General features: G+C 42.1%; 1 protein-coding gene across 1 annotated transcript in view; it reads left to right on the top strand.

Moving 5' to 3' along the window:
* The window catches only part of LOC119856156 (sperm flagellar protein 2), a 52509-nt gene that overhangs the window by 24815 nt on the left and 14314 nt on the right, over positions 1–13380 (top strand). Inside the window, exons 17-18 of the mRNA XM_043514616.1 lie at positions 6758–6896; positions 9593–9822. Of these exons, the coding sequence (XP_043370551.1) occupies positions 6758–6896; positions 9593–9822 (369 nt within the window). The remainder of the gene's footprint in view (positions 1–6757; positions 6897–9592; positions 9823–13380) is intronic.

The following is a 13380-nucleotide window of genomic DNA, read 5'->3' on the forward strand; positions in this document are numbered from 1 at the left end:
CTGCAAAGTTCTGTTGAAAGTTTGCTGAGTGAGTGGGGGAGGAAAGGGGTCTGAAGAATCCTGGAAACATAAAAAAATGGTAGTAAACAATCATTTTTAAATAAATATATTCAAAATAGAAGAGAAAGTACTTTTAAGCCTTTTTCTTCTCTTTCCTGTCATCCTTCTACTATCAGCTATTCATTGTAAGAGAACATATTAAATAATATTGACCTGAGAAGTTAACCAATATTCAGGATCTTCTGGTTTGTTTCTGTTAGAGGGAGTCAGATATTTGTTTGATGCAATCATGTTTATTCACAAAGAATGTATAAAGTCCTATTTTTCTGAATACAGTAGGAATGAAACAGCAGGAGACAGTTCCTTTTCTCACAGTGCCAGGCCTGTTTTCAGCCAGCACTCTACCCAAAAACTCTCTCTCTCAGCTTCTCAAGATAATGCTACAAGAGCTTTTCTGGCTGTCTCTGGGGCTTCCTTCCTGCCTCCTTTATGTGCTTCTGGCATGTTTCTGCTCCTGCATGCACATATACACAGACACAGAGCTTCATCAAACCATAATCAGCCTTCTGCATTTGTGTTTAGACTCCAAGGAGAACCCCTCCCACTACCTGGCTCAACTCCCATATCAGCCTTGCAGGTGACCTGTGTTTTGGGTAGTGGCTCCTATTGTTTCAACTATCTGTTCTACAAAGGAGCTTAATTGCTTCTTACATTTATCCTGAATGAAGGGTGACTGTTACACTCACCTGCTTCAACAATCTTTCACCCAATCTCAGCACAACAATATTTTTTAAAATCAGATATTTGGAAATAGGAAGGGGAACTTTAAAGAGGTAAAGACCTGCCTAAGAAAACAGCCAAGGTATGTATCAAAGGAGAACTAAAACATACAGGGCCACATTTTCATAATAGCTTATTAACATAACTTACAAATGCAGATACCACAGATACACCTGCAATTGTAATAACTGGAAATGCAAACGACCAATTAAGTGTGTAGATATTTTGAGACATGCAAATCTGTAGGCAGTTACTGAGTTTTGAATTTTGATTTCTCACTGAATTTAGCAGTTGCATGTATATGCCTTATTTTCAGTTGTGTTCCTGGTCTGAGAATATTTTCTGTTGCTGGATATTTTGAGAATTGTGTGATTCAATTTGATACTTACAGATTGTTATGCCATTGTCCCAGTAGCAGACTGAGAGCAGCAGCTCCTGGAAAACGTGCAAAGAAGTTCCAAAGAAGGCAGCAGTTTGTTAAGCTGTACTGAAAAGCTTAATAGATATGCACTAAAAATCCTCTGAGGTGTTTTCACTTGCTTTTACCTTTTTAATTTTACAGCTTTCCCTCCCAAATCAAGCAGATCTCAGAGAAAAATGAGTTAATGCCAAGTTTAAAATTTCAAATGTCAGCTGTTTTTGCTGAAAATAGGAATTGTGTATTTTTTTTCATTCTCATTTAACTCAAAGATGACTTTAAAGGGATTTTGTTCAGACCTTCCAAATACATTCATCTTTCTGTAGAGCCTGCCTAAGGAAGGTTTCAGCCTCAAAGATGATTGTTTTGGAAAGTTATTATTGGCATATGGGAATAAGGTCTGTAACAGAAATTATTTTACAGTTTTACCTATTGAAGTCACTGTCAGTAGCAACTAAAATTTTGTTTTGTTTAGAAAAACATTTTCTAGCAGGTAAAATTAAATTTAATAAAAAATTGAGAGCCAGGGTAGATGAGGTTGGACCAACTTCTGTTGGTGAAAGAGACAAACATTTGAGCTACACAGAGCTCTTCTTCAGGTCTCAAAATAAAAAATTGAGTTGAACGTTGGATGCCTATGTAGATCTTCCAAGATTTGAGATACTCTTAGTTCAGTGTTACTCTTTGGTCTTCTTTCTTTTTCTTCAGGTTTTTCATTCCTCTATTTATCTGTTTGATATCTTTCTCTTTCTCACATTCCATACCCTTGTTAAGACATTTATCTTTTCCAAAGACCTTGTTTCTCTGTCTCTTACCTCCATTGTTTACTCTTAACATCTCAATGACAACAAATTCTTTGTCTTTTTTCAGTCCTCTCATTGTGAAATGCCAGTTTTTTCTAAGTTAGATGGAATTTTTTACTCATAGATCTCTGTAGACAATAATATTTCTTCTTCAAGTGCTTGCTCATGTCGATTCCATTCTAGGTTTGTGCGTGCCTACGTGCACAGTCATCAGAGATTGTTGCCTTAGCAGTATCCGTAGGGACGGCTGTGGTGCCCCCTTGAGTGCCACGCTCATGTGCTGGTATATTAGGTGCTGCCGACCCTTCGCCCTCTCAGTTCCTTCTTACCGCCCGTGATGGTTGGTCGGAGCACCTTGTCTTGCATTGCAAGAGCGTTAGTGGTTCTTACAGTCCATTGTTCTGTCTCCTTTGTTTTTAGTTGATAGGTACTTAGTTAGACCATTAAGTTAAGGGTTAGAGTAGTAGTTTAGGAGTTATAATCCCGGCTGGAACTTGGCCTCGGAGCAGGGCATGCCCCGTTCCCCAGGCTTTAAGCCACGCTTATTGTGCAGCTGGCCCATGTCCATTAGCAACTCCCACACTAGCTGTTTGAAGTGTTTGGGGGAGTCCCACAGAAAAGACAAGTGCAGGATATGCAAAAAAGTTCACCCTCAAATTCAAAAGGAATGGCATATCTGCTTGAGGGCCTCCTCATGGAGGCTGCCCTTTGTCCTGCTTTGGAGCCCTCTTAGTCGGACTCCATGCCTGGCAGTTAGGCATCAGTGCACAACACACCACTGGCACCGGAATCTGCCCAGCACCATTTGGGGCTTTGGGCAAAGGACCTGTGTTAGGCCATGTGCCCGCCTCGGAGCTACTTGAGGGTTACCGCTGCAGTCAGACCCCTTAGCCCAGCCAGGCACCCACCTCCAGCTCCCAGGAGCGGCAGAGGGGCCTGGCCTTAGTAGGGTCATGTGTTCCCAAAGTGGGCCTGGCGGCCAAAGAGCAAGTAGGTTGTCCGGCACCGCAGGCACCAAGCCAGCCCCTAGGGCAGGCAGACTGCCAACCACTGCCCCTCCCGGGATATACTGGACACTATACCAGGGCCCTGCTACATTGTATCACCCACACCGTGTCCAGAGACAACAACACTCCAACTCTCATCCTCTGCCTGCAGGGATCCAGCCCGGGAGCCGAGAGCCTAAGGGACCCTGGGAGCTGCAGTTTCTTGGCCAGCTCCCTGCCTGGAGAGTTGGCCCTGGAGCAGGGAAGAAACTACATTTCCAAGCATTCCCATGGCCGCTATCAACAGGAAAGGGAGTGAGAGGGAGTGGGGAAGCTGTCAGGGCTGGTGGGCTTGCTGTGAATGGGGAGCTGGCTGCTAGAAGGAGGTGGCACTGTGAATGGGGAACATGTATGCACAAGGAGTAGAAGACTTTGGCCCAGATATCACCCTCAGAGGACTTCACCAGTTTGCATGGGGAGAATAGGACCAGCTGTTTGGGGAGCATGTCCAAGGTAGAAGGGAAATAAGCCTGGGGAGAGGTGCTGGTGACCAGGTAGTGGAATAGCATGTAGATGGGAGCAGAGGGGAAAAGAAGGCTGGTGACTGCAGGTTACCAGGGGCTAAGTGCTCACTGAGCCAAGGTTGGAGAAATGATGTTTACAAGTGGCTTGCTCAAATGGCAGGATGGGTCCTGGGGGAGGGATTTGTCAGAACTGATTAGGTATCTTCTGGCTGTGGAACTTTATTGAGCTGAGGCCAATAGCCAGTGGTAGGTGAAATAGGGTGGTACTGGAGATATGACTATAGAATGTCTGAATGAGGAAGGAGATAAATCTGTGTGGAGTTTCCCTGATCATTATGAAAGTTCTGCTCACTATGGACACTGGGAAACCCACATTGGTACAGCTTAACGAGAAAAACTGGGGACTGAGGAAGCTGTGTATGGCAATACATATAGTTAAGCAGAGGTGTGTGATCAAAATGAAAAATGTCTCTGAGATTCAGTACTGGGTATACAATGGTGCCGTCACACCAGGCCCACACTCGGAAGGGGCCCATGCTGAGTACATGGGGGCCCATAAATATGTTTGGTGCCGGGCCCACAAAACGTTAATCCGGCCGTAGTTCTGGTTGGCCTAGTCATGGTTGACCTCGGGCCACTGGGTGCTCGACATAATATCTTCGGACTACACCCTGAAGTTCGTGGCTCCCTCCCACCCCACTTCTCCATCCCTCTTCAAGGACCCTTCTCACAAGCAACTACTCATTCAAGAGGTCAAGAACCTCCTACACCCTGGGGGCAGTAGAGAAGGTCCCTCCAGACTTGAAAGGGAAAGGGTTCTATTCCTGCTATTTCCTAATCCCCAAAGCAAAAGGGAGCCTCAGATCCCTTCTGCACCTGCACTGCCTCAATAAGTCTCTCAAGAAGTTGCAGTTTCGCATGGTCTCTCTAGCTTCCATTATTCCCTCCCTGGATCCAGGATACTGATACGCCACCCTTGACTTAAAGGATGCATATTTCCATCTTCCCGGGGCACAGGCGTTTCCTCCATTTTGTGTTAGGCCATTGCCATTTTCAATTCACAGTGCTGCTCTTCGGTCTCTCGTCAGCCCTGAGAGTGTTTACAAAGTGCATAGCGCCAGTGGCCACTTACCTGAGGCACCGAGGGGTTGCAAATTTATCCATACGTTGACGATAAAGGGCCAATGCTGGGATCAGGTACAGCATCATCTTGATCTGGTTTGCGCCACCTGTCATGACCTGGCGCTGTTAATAAACAAGAAAGTCAACCTTAATTCCAGTGCAACGCATAGAGTTAATTGGAATGGTCCTCGACTCTAATCAGGCCAGAGCCTTTCTCCCCGAGGCTCAGTTCCAAGCCATAGCGGATCTGATTTCGTGGATGCCAGTCCACCCTCTCACCACCGCTCACACATGCCTGCGATGGTTAGGCCACATGGCGGCCAGCACTAACGTGGTCTGGCACACACGGCTCTGTCTCAGATCCCTGCAGGCATGGCTGGTATCAGTCTACCTCCCCAACAGCCTTCCATCTGCCACTCGAGGGTAGGTCATTTTTCACCCAGGACATGACTGCCAGGTTCCTCAAGGGCCTCGAGCACTTCTACCTGCATGTCAGGGACCCTGTTCCTCAGTGGGACTTGAATCTTGTGCTCTCGGGGCTTATGGCACCACCCTTCGAGCCTCTGGCTTCCTGCTCTCTCCTCCTTTCCTGGACGGACATCTGCCTGCTAAGTCTCTGAAATTAGGGCGCTTACCTCGGAACTGTCCTATACAGCCTTTTGTAAAGATAAGGTCCAGCTGCGGCCACATCCAGCTTTCCTGCCTCAGGTGGTCTCACAGTTTCATACGGGCCAGGACATTTACTTACCTGTCTTTTTTCCAAAGCCACATAAGTTGGAGGAGGAGCATAGGTTGCATTCCCTAGACATCAGGAGGGTGCTAGTCTTCTGCATTGAAAGGACCAACCCATTCCACAAATCAATGCAATCCACAAATCAATGCATCTTGGTGGCCAACAGGATGAAAGGTCGTCCAGTGTCCCATCAAATAATTTCTTCTTGCATCATTTGCTGCTGCTACGATCAGGCAAAGGTGCCTCCTCTGATGATTGTAACTGCTCAGACAACCAGGGTGCAAGCCTCTTCATCAGCTTTCCTAGCCTAAGTTCCTATCCAGGACATCTGTAGGGTAGCCATCTGGTTGTCTGTCCACATGTTCATGTCCCATTACGCACTTACCCAGCAGGCTTGGGTAGAGCAGTGCTGCAAGCCTCTAGACTGTGAGCTCTGAGCTCACCTCCAAGGATACTGCTTGTGAGTCACTTAGAATGGAATCGATATGAGCAAGTACTCAAAGAAGAAAAAACAGTTACCTACGTTTTTGTAACTGTTGTTCTTTGAGATGTTTTGCTCACGTCCATTCCATTACCTGTCCTCCTGCCCCTCTGTTGGAGTTGCTGGCAAGAAGGAACTGAGAGGGCATAGGGATACCACTACATAGGGATACCACTAAGGCAAAAATCTCTGATGACTGTGCATGTGAGTGCGCGCACACCTAGAATAGAATGGACATGAGCAACATATCTTGAAGAACAACAGTTATGAAACGGTAGGTAACCGTTTTTTCCTCACACTATGCCACCCATTTTCACAAAGAGGGAATTGTAAGAACAAACATTGGCTATGGTTCCCATAAAATTTGTATCATTTGAGATTTGCTTTTTCCCCTTTTGAAAAATCTGAGAAAGGAATGGTCTCTCCCTGAAAAGATTTCATTTTTTAAATTACCTAAATATTAATGATATAATTTTTAAATAAAAGGAACACTTCCTCTGTAGAATATATACATTTTATATTTAAGATCTAAGGGAAATGTTTTGAAATCCTCTTCAGTGGACCATCTGCTTTTTCATCATTGAGCTTCTAAATCTAACACTTCTGTCAGAGGGTACTGTCTGAATTAATGTCTTATCACTTCTTCCTTCTACATCAGTTTGGTTAACATTGCTATATCCTTATGATATGCACATTCTGGTATCAACCGTAGGTATATTTTGTAAAACAAATTCTGGAGTCTGAGTGAATTAAAAAAATATAAAGTAATATATGAACACAGGAATCCTAAATAAGCATTTTGATGCCTGAGTGCAGGTTTTGGTGCTTAACTTTAGATGCCTAAGTAAGTTTGAAAATAGGTTGCAGATTGTATAAATAAATTATTATTCTGAAATGACTATTTCAACAGAGGAAGCTGCAAAATCTCGACTACATCTGATAAAGACAAAGGCATTAACATTTGTTGATGAACTAGTAATGAAAGCAGAAGAAACTTACAAATATATGGAAAAGTGGCTTGGAGCCAGGTTCCTAGCAGAAATGTCCAGGTAATATATGGCTGATTTTTAAATAGACCTGGTATCTTAGTAGAATAGAAAAGTTATAGTAAAGCTGGTAAAAATAATTGTTCAGACAGGTGACATAAGCAAATAATTTGTAAAAATGTACAAAAATTAATCATTTTGCTTGCTAATTTTACTCTCAGGACTTGGGACTTGATCTTGCCTTACGATATATGCCATATAGTGCTGCATACCATGGAAAGTTAAAAAGTGTAGTCTGCAATATTGTATACAACTATTCAGTCTTATTTTTTTCTTAGGAAATACAGTTACACTTATGAGCACCAGAAGAGAACCTGAAATTTTGTTCACAGGAAGCCACAATATCAAGTCTGGCTCCTGCCACCTTGGAATTTTGGGCTCTTGTTTGCTATGCTATGTTTGCTATTCCAGAATCCTCCACCTTTTGTTAAACCCACTGTGTATAGCAGTTGACAGAAGTTATTTTAAAGATCATAAGCACATGAGGGCCTACTTTGTGACACAAATTAGTCTCCAGTGCCCAAGAGGTGTTTAGATTTGGGCCTAATCATGACTCCCTGACTCTCATGTAGAGGGGATCTTCTGTGTGCAGATCAGACCCTTCCCATTATAATATCCAAGTACTTATGCCTCCACAACAGTATTACTCCTTTCCCTGCAGAATGTGCTCCATAGATCCAGGAGTCCATGCAGGGGCACATTACAGGGCAACAGGCTGAAGTAAGACAAAATACAACATGGTTTTACAAAAGGTAGATCGTGCCAAACCAACCTAATCTCCTTTTTTGAAAAAGTAACAGATTTTTTAGATAAAGGAAATGCAGTGGATCTAATTTACCTAGATTTCAGTAAGGCATTTGATACCGTGCCACATGGGGAATTATTAGTTAAATTGGAGAAGATGGGGATCAATATGAACATCAGAAGGTGGATAAGGAATTGGTTAAAGGGGAGACTGCAACGGGTCCTACTGAAAGGCGAACTGTCAGGTTGGAGGGAGGTTACCAGTGGAGTTCCTCAGGGATCGGTTTTGGGACCAATCTTATTTAATCTTTTTGTTACTGACCTTGGCACAAAAAGTGGGAGTGTGCTAATAAAGTTTGCAGATGATACAAAGCTGGGAGGTATTGCCAATTCGGAGAAGGATCGGGATATTATACAGGAGGATCTGGATGACCTTGTAAACTGGAGTAATAGTAATAGGATGAAATTTAATAGTGAGAAGTGTAAGGTTATGCATTTAGGGATTAATAACAAGAATTTTAGTTATAAGTTGGGGACGCATCAATTAGAAGTAACGGAAGAGGAGAAGGACCTTGGAGTATTGGTTGATCATAGGATGACTATGAGCTGCCAATGTGATATGGCTGTGAAAAAAGCTAATGCGGTTTTGGGATGCATCAGGAGAGGCATTTCCAGTAGGGATAAGGAGGTTTTAGTACCGTTATACAAGGCACTGGTGAGACCTCACCTAGAATACTGTGTGCAGTTCTGGTCTCCCATGTTTAAAAAGGATGAATTCAAACTGGAGCAGGTACAGAGAAGGGCTACTAGGATGATCCGAGGAATGGAAAACTTGTCTTATGAAAGGAGACTTAAGGAGCTTGGCTTGTTTAGCCTAACTAAAAGAAGGCTGAGGGGAGATATGATTGCTCTCTATAAATATATCAGAGGGATAAATATAGGAGAGGGAGAGGAATTATTTCAGTTCAGCACCAATGTGGACACAAGAACAAATGGGTATAAACTGGCCACCAGGAAGTTTAGACTTGAAATCAGACGAAGGTTTTTAACCATCAGAGGAGTGAAGTTTTGGAATAACCTTCCAAGGGAAGCAGTGGGGACAAAAGATCTATCTGGTTTTAAGATTCTACTCGATAAGTTTATGGAGGAGATGGTATGATGGGATAATGGGATTTTGGTAAGTAATTTATCTTTAAATATTCAGGGTAAATAGGCCAAATCCCCTGAGATGGGATATTAGATGGATGGGATCTGATTTACTATAGAAAATTCTTTCCTGGGTATCTGGCTGGTGAATCTTGCCCATGTGCTCAGGGTTTGGCTGATTGCCATGTTTGGGGTCGGGAGGGAGTTTTCCTCCAGGGCAGATTGGAGAGGCCCTGGAGGTTTTTTTGCCTTCCTCTGTAGCATGGGGCATGGTTGACTGGAGGGAGGCTTCTCTGCTCCTTGAAGTTTTGAACCATGATTTGAGGACTTCAATAGCTCAGACATGGGTGAGGTTTTTCATAGGAGTGGTGGGTGACATTCTGTGGCCTGCGCTGTGCAGGAGGTCGGACTAGATGATCAGAGTGGTCCCTTCTGACCTTAGTATCTATGAATCTATGAATCTATAAGTGGACAAGGTGAGGTCAGGCAAATACACATCACTTCGTTTTCCTTATGGAGTTCTGAAAATCGTAACCTGTACTATCTTTCCATTGGGTTTTCTCTATGGCTGGAATTCCACTTTAAGTAGACTTTCCATAGCAGTCACAATTAGAGCTTGCTGCTAGGATGTAGTGAGAAATAACTAGCTTGTCATAGGGCCTCCTGTTGACCCTTCTTCCCATGATCCACACAGAGGATTTGTGATCCTGAACAGAGAAAATCTCCCATTGATGAAATATTTCAGAATTTGACTCTGTTACAATCTTACATTTTAAAGTAATACTTGCTTCCTGCACTTCAATTTTTAGTGTTGACAAATTAACTGAGATTGCACGCCACCACATTGAATGTTCTACGAGAATCCAATATGAACTGGTTTTAGATGAGACAGACCTCTTCATAAGCAATGATGTAAAAGTAATTCCAGATCCTATCCCTCCACCACGGCCTCCACCTGTAGAGACATCTGTAAATGGTACCCTAACTATTTCACAACTTAGCACACTCCATAAGCAATTTCTACAGGTGGCACCTAAAGGTAGGAAAGAATATTTTTACACATTCATAATAGAATTAGTTACCTAATCAAGATTTAAAATAACTGTTAGGAGCTACTAAACCATTTTTGATACTTAGCCAACAGCATTACGTACACTAATTTGTACTAGTAAGTAAAGATGCTGCTACTGTTACTAAGAGCAAAGTCAGAATGCTGGTATCCATTTTCGTCTTAATGTGAAATATCTAAATTTAAGTGATCTGTAAGAGTCATTGATCTGAGTTCCTGTATACTCAGATCTAAAGCAACTCTTTGAAACTATCATTATGCTGTGTGTGCTTTTAAAAGTGGTGCCCATCTTGCTTAATTCAGAAATTCTGAAAATTCATATGGTAAGAATCATTTTCAAATACAAGTTTTTAATTAAATGAATACTTCTGAGTTCAGTGCAGATGGCAGCCATGTTATTAAAAATGACATCATTTATGACATTGGTGCCTTTTTAGCCAAAAGGCAAGAAAGCATTGGTTCAGATATCTTGAGCTTGCAACACTTCTAGAATGCCTCTTGTCAATATACAGCAACCATTCCATTTAATTGCAAGTAGTAGGTCAGATATGTTTCTTTTTTCCTGCAACACTTGTAGATGAAGCATTTAGCTCAGTTGTGGTTCAGTTACTAGATTCAGCGATAGTTTATCCTGCAAGCAGCTTAACTGTAGAGCCAACCAACAATTTCATGCAATTAGTGAACCTATAGGAGTCTCTTCACTTAATATAAACACACCCTCCAAATTTGGGAACCCTGGGTAAAAGATTTTAAATTAGTTTCCAGCATGATCTAATACTGGTTTTAGAATTATGCAAAACAATTTAAGTGTTTAAAAATTAAACCTTTTATTTAAATATATATTTTCCTGATTAGTTACATCAATATTAAATTAAATGGAAAATAGTTCACAATCATTTACACAAGGATTCATTACTGGCAGTGTCACAAATTATTATCTTTTGTAGCAAATGACTGCTACCACCAATCGGGGTGCTGGAACAATTTGTATAGTGTGAGTGCTGAGAGCTATTGAACCAAACTGTAAACTCTGTATGTAATGGGAATCACTTCAAACCATGGGGTGCAGCAGCACCCCCAGCACTGCTAGTTCCAGCCCCTATGCCGCCAGTACGCTAAGAAATACCTTGTGTAGTTAAACATCATAACCAAATTCACCCAGTGTAATGCATTGAAGTTCATGAAGGCCCACTAAGGATGAATTTGGTCCTTTAGGTTGAAATTCATTTCACTATATATTTACAGAAAAAAGTGAGCTCACCTTTTGAACTTGAAAACTGTTTGGCTGAGAAACATGTTTACAGTTTTCCTTTAAAGAGATGTCTATCTGTCTTGTGTATGTGTGTGTGAGAGAGAGCATTCCAAAGTGCTCTGCAGCAAATAAAATAACAGATAGTATTGTGCATATAACTAATTATAAGAAGCAGGGAATATGTTATATTTGCATTCATTTATAAGTTCCATAGGAGTAAAGCAGACTTCACAGACATCAAACATGGCTGGTCATGGCCTCAAGGAGCTTTTGTTTTAGATTTATTTATTAGATGTATAAGACTATAAAAAGGTGTCTAACACAGACTTTAACACCCTTGACATTTCTATATAGTTAAATGCAGCAATAATTTCCATCATATATTGATGACAACCAGTTAAATCTTATAGCAAAAAAAATGTAGAATATCTCTCCTTCCTCCAACGTTGCCCCTAAGTAGCACCCCCTCCAGTAAAAGAAAGGTCAACAGGCTCAAGCTATTCTGGACCAAGTGGGGAACAAGTTCCAAAGCCAAGTCAAGAATGCCCTACTAGCAGTTCCCTCTCTTTTAAAGCCAAAGGGACTGCAGTTCAAGAGCCTCCACTGATGTCTGCAATGACAGTATAGCACAGGAATAGAGCTGATCTCAAGTAGGCAGGTCGTGGGCCACATGCGTTTTGTTATTATTTTACGTTATTGGTATTATGGTAATGCTAGTGGCCAGGAACCCACAGGATCAAAAACAACTCCTTAAACTCTATAATGATAGAAATGTACAGGTACCCAGTGAAGATAACAAGCACTGGTGTAATGTCCTGACAGATATATATCTTGCTTAACAAGTGGGCTGCTGCATTCTGCACTTTGTTCAGCATTGAATCGATTTAAGATGTAGCCCCATGAAGAGCACATTGCAGTAATTAAATTCTGTAGTGACAAAGGCATGAATCATGGTAATAAGATACTTATCTTCCCCTTCACCTGCCCCCCAAAATAAATCAATAAATCTCAACCTCCTGGCCAGACACAAATGAAAGAAAACTATCTGGTGCCTGCTGAATGTGATCATCCTACAGTAATTAGGAATCTAACCAAATACTTCAGTGAGAAATGAGAGACAGACACCTTTATCAGAGAAGCAGATATAATCCTCACCGTATCTTCCGATTGGTTTCCCCAACCAATCAACATATCTAGATTGAGCTTTAGCCAGCTCACTCTCAATACAGCCAAACACTGGAAAAAGTACTCTACTGTACTATCTGGGGCAGAAGGAACAGAAATAATAGATTGGAATCATCCATCTGTTGAAAGCAATGCAGCTCATGCTATCTCACTGACCCTCCTAAAAAAAAATGTTGAACAGTTAGCACTTTCATGGAGAAATGGCAATTGCCAAACACTACTTCCTGGGAACTTTGAGAAAAAGATTGAGGACAACCCACCCTACATCGGAAACCAGTTGTCTAGACAATGGATCGTGTGGTATGATCTGGATGGAGGCTGGAGGCATGTGGGTGGGAGTGGCGGTCAGTGGGTTTCCGATGTAGGGTGGTGTTTATGTGACCATCGCTTATTTCCACCAAATGCATCCGATGAAGTGAGCTGTAGCTCACAAAAGCTTATGCTCTAATAAATTTGTTAGTCTCTAAGGTGCCACAAGTACTCCTTTTCTTTTTGCGAATACAGACTAACACGGCTGCTACTCTGAAACCTGTCTTGGAGTATAGTCTTTCAACCAGTTGTGTATCCATCTTCTAGTAATTTCATCTAGATCACATTTCCCTAGTTTGCTTATGAGAATGTCATGCGGAACTGTGTTAAAAGCTTGCAAATAGAGTGTTACCTTGATATTCTTAGCAAATTCCAGTTTAAGTAATATTTTGTTACCAAACTCCTCTGTGGCACTCCAAAGAATACGATTACCTCATTTCTTGTCCTAAAAGGGTCTGTTTCAGAGTAGCAGCCGTGTTAGTCTGTATTCGCAAAAAGAAAAGGAATACTTGTGGCACCTTAGAGACTAACAAATTTATTAGAGCATAAGCTTTCATGAGCTAGGCTACTAGGCAGCTCTCCAACACCACTTTCTACAAGCCATTACCCTCTGATCCCACTGAGAATTACCAAAAGAAACTACAGCATTTGCTCAAGAAACTCCCTGAAAAAGCACAAGAACAAATCCGCACAGACACACCCCTAGAACCCCGACCTGGGGTATTCTATCTGCTACCCAAGATCCATAAACCTGGAAATCCTGGACGCCCCATCATCTCAGG

Source organism: Dermochelys coriacea, chromosome 5 (genome assembly GCF_009764565.3).
Source record: "Dermochelys coriacea isolate rDerCor1 chromosome 5, rDerCor1.pri.v4, whole genome shotgun sequence".
Lineage (NCBI taxonomy): Eukaryota > Metazoa > Chordata > Testudines > Dermochelyidae > Dermochelys > Dermochelys coriacea.